Source organism: Gekko japonicus, unplaced genomic scaffold (assembly GCF_001447785.1).
Source record: "Gekko japonicus isolate JY-2015 unplaced genomic scaffold, Gekko_japonicus_V1.1 scaffold805, whole genome shotgun sequence".
NCBI lineage: Eukaryota > Metazoa > Chordata > Lepidosauria > Squamata > Gekkonidae > Gekko > Gekko japonicus.
This window is the reverse complement of record NW_015173146.1, coordinates 28,155-33,853: the sequence shown is the minus strand read 5'-3', so window position 1 is coordinate 33,853 and position 5,699 is coordinate 28,155. Positions and strand designations below refer to the sequence as shown.

Sequence of the window (5,699 nt, the reverse complement as noted above, 5' to 3'; positions counted from 1 at the left end):
TTCTTCTTCTTCTTCTTCTTCTTCTTCTTCTTCTTCTTCTTCTTCTTCTTCTTCTTCTTCTTCTTCTTCTTCTTCTTCTTCTTCTTCTTCTTCTTCTTCTTCCGGTAGGCTCCACACTCCACACCCCTTTCACACACTCCACGCCCCTTTCACCTTCTTTGACCATTGGATTTTATGGCACCTTCTGCATAGATTTATGGCTGTTCAGGGGGTGGGGGTGGCTTTGCAATCAGTACGGCATTGCCCTGAGCAACGCCCCTCTAAGCTGTGGACTCTTGTGAGCAAAAATTCTACTTTGTGAGCTGCCGGCATTAAAGTTGGGAGCGAGCGATTTGGCTGCTGCATCGATCAGTTTGCTCTGGAGCCATCCTTCCTGAGCTAAGACAAAAATGTGTGAGCCGAAGGCTAAAAAACTGTGAGCTGGCTCACACTCACTCAGCTAAGAGGGGACCCTGGCCCCGAGGTATCTGAATGTGGCTTTGAGCTGCCCTTTTTCCTCCCAGTTGAGAAAATGTGGAGCAAATGCTTGATGTAGAATCGCCCATAAACGGCTTGCTCCGGCAGAGACTGGATGGCCAAAGCCAAGCTGTGACAGAGGAGATAAAAACAGGACGCCAGGGCCCCACCTCTCTGAACCGCCCCTCTGGCAGGGTGCCACCAGCCTACGCAGCGCAGCCTTTCTACTGGTAGGGTGGAGGAGAGTGCTGAAGCCGGAAGGGACCTCAGCCAGGGTCGTCCAACTTTATAGGGACAGGATCATTTTCCCATTTCCTTTTGAGTTTAATTTAGTTAAAAATTGAGAAGGCAGGACTATAGGGAAGGTAGCCATTGGTGAGCCGGGGGGAGGGAAGCCAAAAGGAACAGGACCTGGAGGAGAGAACAGCCTTTGGTTAGGGGACAAGAGCTGCCGAGGCAGGAGAGAGGAGAGCGTAGAACCCAGACCGTGAAGAGTTTTGCAAGCGTTACAGGTACCATGGAGGTGGCCTTCACCGAGAAAGACTCTTATGCTCAGCATTTTGTCCCAAAAGATTACCTGGAAATGTATTATTCCTGCCATCCTGAGAAAGAAGACGAAAGCGCCCTGTTAGTCTTTTCTCTGAAAACTCTCCACAAGGCTTTTCACTCCGGTAAGTTTCGACAGCTTTTGTTTCTTTTACAGCTCCGCTGCAACCGGCATCCTGAGAATGAAATCTCCCTGATTAGTTTGGCAGCTCCAGTCCATTATGCCCCGACTTTGTTGTTGACCTCTGACCTCTGGTTCAATAAGAGACAGGAGATCTGCACCCCGAACATGGTTGCCGGCTGGGAAGTGGGCCAGTGAGGCTTATCGTGGCGTGGAGGTAAAATAACATCATATCATCTGGGAAATAAAGCCCCATTAAGACTCTGCTAAAGGGACAGCGCACTTTCCCCCTGGAGGCCGGCTGACAACCGGACTCACAAAATGCACCACCTGCTCATTCCATTGCAGCAACTTGCTTCCAAAGGCACCAGAGCAGAGCAGTCGGTTGGTGTTTCCTGGCCAGCTGGTAACCTCCTGCCCAAGAGACCGGGTCTGTAAATTGCCACATGCCAGTTTCCGAAATCCAAGTAATCTTATTTTCATATTTGAAGGTGCCAGAGGGAGAAACTGGAAGCAGGTGGGTAAGCGGGACACAGAGTTTCTAGGCCTGTGCTGGCTGTAGGCAGGAGCTTTTGGGGGGGAGGGAAGGGTTGTGCAACCTGAAAGGGATGTCATCACTCAGCAACGCTCTGCCTGCTGTGGAGGGAGAAGCCAAATGGGAGAGGAGTAAAGGGAAGGGGCTGCCAGGAGGGAGGAAAGCTGAAGATGGGGAAGACGGAAAGAGGCCAGTGGGGGGAGGCTACAGGTAGTGCCCCGGGGAGGGAAACAGGGAAAGCAAGACGGAAAGAGGGAGTGGGGAAGTGACAGCCCCCCCCCCATGTCCTTGCACATTCCTACTTGTGTTTATATAATATTCTTTCTCCAAAGAGCTCAGAACAGCATAGTTGTTACTTATATAGAATTAAGCTTCTTGGAGGAAGGATATTATATATTAAAAAGTATTAAACAGATTATGGTTCCATAATGGTTCTATTCGGAAAGGACACCGATTAACTCAGGTTACATCATAAACACAAATGCTATTGGACAGGTCTTAGCTCAAATTATACTTCAAACGGTACCTACAGAGAACACGCATGAACACCCATGAAGCTCCTTATCCCAAATCAGACCCTCGGTCCATCAAGGTCAGTATTGCCTACTCAGACTGGCAGCGGCTCTCCAGGGTCTCACGTGGAGGCCTTCCACATCACCTACTGTCAGATCCTTTAACTGGAGATGTTGGAGACTGAACCTGGGAACTTTCTACATGCCAAGCAGAGGCTTTACCACTGACCCACAGCCCCTCCCAAACAGGCACAAATGCCTCCTCTTAACAAGGTAAAGTAAAAGGTAAAGGTTCCCTTGCTTGAAAGCCAGTCGAATCTGACTGTAGGGTTGCGGTGCTCATCTCCGTTTCAAAGCCGAAGAGCCAGCGCTGTCCGAAGATGTTTCCATGGTCATGTGGCTGGCATTACTGAACACCAAGGCGCATGGAACACTGTTACCCTCCCACCAAAGTGGTACCTATTTATCTACTTGCAATTTCTTGCTTTCGAACTGCTAGGTTGGCAGGAGCTGGAACTAGAGACGGGAGCTCACTCCATCATTCGGCACCCGGGTCTTGAACTGCTGAACTACCGACCTTCCACAGCCTGCAGTTCAGCGTCTCAACCACTTGAGCCACCGCAGCTCCTTCCTCTTAACAAAGTGTCCAACAAATGTTTGAATCTGGTTTTTTACATTTTATAAAAATATCAGAGGTCTGTAACTGCCTAAGCAAAAGGAGCCTGTCCTATATTTTAACATCTGTTAGGGCATGCATAGGGAGAGGGATAGAGGAATTGCGTTTTTCCCATTTCTTTTGAATCCCTTGTTCAATCTGGTGCTGCACTAAAAGTATGCTTGTGAACATTTTCCTTTTAATAAATACTTTATAACTTTTGATGCTGGTAGTGGTTCTCTGTACCACATAGACCTCTACCATATAGTACACACTGGCCCCTGCCACATGGCAGGGAAAACACTGGCCAAAGTGCGGCTTTTAATAGCCGCACCAAAAAAGAGACGCCGCAGCGGGATCCCACGATCCCCTGAGCCATGGCGCCGTTGCTCCCCGGCACGATCAGATGCCAGGGAGGAAGAGACGATTGGGAGGGGGAGGCTGCCGAACTGTGCATGCTCGAGCATGCGCAGTACAGCTGGGGGCCGGGGATGCACCGGCGGAAAGACGTGCCGGTGATCCCACGGCCGGCAGTGATGCGGCCTTTCGGAAAGAACCACCTAGGTAGGTGGTTCTTTTTTGCTGCGGGGTTTGGCCGGGAGGGGTGGATTGGGAACGGGCTGGGAACGGGTGCAGCATGATTCCCAGATGTTGTTGTGGGATCGCGCCCGTTTGCTGCGGCCCCGATCCGTCCCTCTCCCGGCCCAAAACCTCTTGTGTGAACAGAGCCACTACTGTAAAAGGGGCAGGGGGGGTTGGCAGTTGGCTAGTGGCCATTCCTCCAGGGGTGCACAAGGCAGTAAACGATCCCCGTGTTGACCAGGTGCTGGGCAGTGGGAGACACAGAGGCAAGGCCTCGGAACTTGGAAGGGAAGCTGGGAGTCCTGGCCCTCCCAGCGGGGAATTCCTACAAAGGTGGCAGTGGTTACCCGAGAGAGAAAAGCCTCTCCAGGTGATATGAAAACCTTGGAGGTCAGGGTGGAATACGGCCTGCAGGCCCATTCCGCCACACACCCCAGAGGCTTCTCTTTCCTTCCCTGAGCCACTGTCCCTGCAAAACTCCATGGTACACCCCCCCTCAGTCCTTCTGTTTCTTTGTTGTAATATACAAATCCCACTTTTATGTTCTAATTGCATGGCAACCAGTTCAGGAAAACAAGACAGACACATCCCAGGGAAAATGCAACATGTCACCAGACCCATGGAAGGTCTTCGTGGTCAGGGGAAGTCACACGTGGGTTGCTGTTCCATGTCCATCTACTTCCTATGGACTTCTGAAGGGTGTCACTCGTCTCCGTGAAACATGGCCTCAGTTCATTTATTCCCTTCATTTACAACCCGCCTTTCTCCCCGAATGAAACTGGAATGGGACAGCAACTTTAAAGTCCAAGTCCCGATTTAGTGACTAAGTAAGCCCTGCCCCTTGAACCGGGACTGGCTTGCAAGAAAGGGTGCCTCAGATGGCACCCTTAAACATCCTGAAGGCCCCTGAACAACACATAGTGATACGGGGTCTAGCAGCTGCTCGGCACAAACAATTAAGAAAATGCTTACAACCAGCTGGCCAGTGGGGAAAGCAGCCCCCCCAAAGCCCCCTCCAGCAGTGCTGGCACTGGTGTGATGACGCCCCCCAGAAGGGATGTCATCACATTGCCAGTGTCAGGAGCAATGCTCTAGGTTTTGGGCAAGCTCTATGGTTTTGAGGACAGAAAACCCATAGAGTTTTGCCCAAGACCTAGAGTGTCACCCCCAACGTTGGCAACGGGATGATGAAGATATCCCGATTGTGCCCAGAGGATGCCTTGCCAGCAGCCCTGTGGGACTTGGCAACCCTACCCATCACCAGATGTCCAGGAATGTTCAACCTGGAGTTGGCAACCCTGTGGCATCCCATGATCCAGGGCTGGCAGTCCTAGCAATGGCCTTGATGGAAGACCACGTCAGACGACCTGGAAGCTCTTCCTTGGGCTATCAGAGAAGTGTGGATCAGTTCCGGCCACCCAAGAAGCACAGCTGAGCAAAAATAATCTCCGTAGGGCAGCTTGTGTGACCCAATGTGTGATGCGATGCAGGTGGCCTTAAAGGAGACACCCTGATTGACATCGGAAGTGGACCCACCATCTACCAGTTCCTCTCGGCCTGCGAGTCCTTCCGAGAGATCATCGCCACCGATTTTACCGACCAAAACCGGGAGGAGATGCAGCGGTGGCTGAGGAAGGAGCCGGGAGCTTTCGACTGGAGCCCAGTGGTGAAATATGTCTGCGAGCTGGAGGGGGACAGGTCTGTAGAGGAAGCTGTGTGGTTCCAAACCTCCAGATAAGACCTGGAGTTCTCCCAGAATTGAAATGGATCTCCAGAATATAGAAACCAGTTCTCCTAGGGAAAACTGGTTTGGAAGATGGACTGTATGGCGTTACAGCCTGTTGGGTCCCTGACCTCCCCAAAGGCCACCCACCCTAGGCTCCACCCCCGAATTTCCAGGAATTTCCCAATCGGGAGCTGGCATCCCCACTTGCTAGCTGCCTACCTTCTTTGTCTCGTCACACTCCTGTCTCCCTTCTGCCAGTTTAGCGTCGTGGTTAAGTGCGCGGACTCTAATCTGGGAGAACCGGGTTTGATTCCCCACTTGGTTGGCAAACCTATGTTAGTTCCTTGAGCTCGTTTGGCGGTTCTAGCAGGGGAGCTCAGCTATCAGAGACCCTCGACCAAAGAACAGTACAGTCCTTCTATCTGGGATGGCTGTCCTCTTTCACCGAGCGCCAGGGGTCATTTCATAGAAAAAGAGGTGCTGGAGCTCATTAGCATAACTCATTAACATAACTCATTTGCATATGCCACACCCCTGACATCACCGGAAACGTGTCAGAAGGCGAC

The 5,699-nt window shown here is 51.5% G+C and overlaps 1 protein-coding gene across 1 annotated transcript in view; it reads left to right on the top strand.

Moving 5' to 3' along the window:
• Positions 1–707: 707 nt before the first annotated feature.
• The window catches only part of LOC107119751 (nicotinamide N-methyltransferase-like), a 9,398-nt gene continuing 4,406 nt past the window's right edge, over positions 708–5,699 (top strand). Inside the window, exons 1-2 of the mRNA XM_015422333.1 lie at positions 708–1,127; positions 4,898–5,105. Of these exons, the coding sequence (XP_015277819.1) occupies positions 974–1,127; positions 4,898–5,105 (362 nt within the window). The 5' untranslated portion in view covers positions 708–973. The remainder of the gene's footprint in view (positions 1,128–4,897; positions 5,106–5,699) is intronic.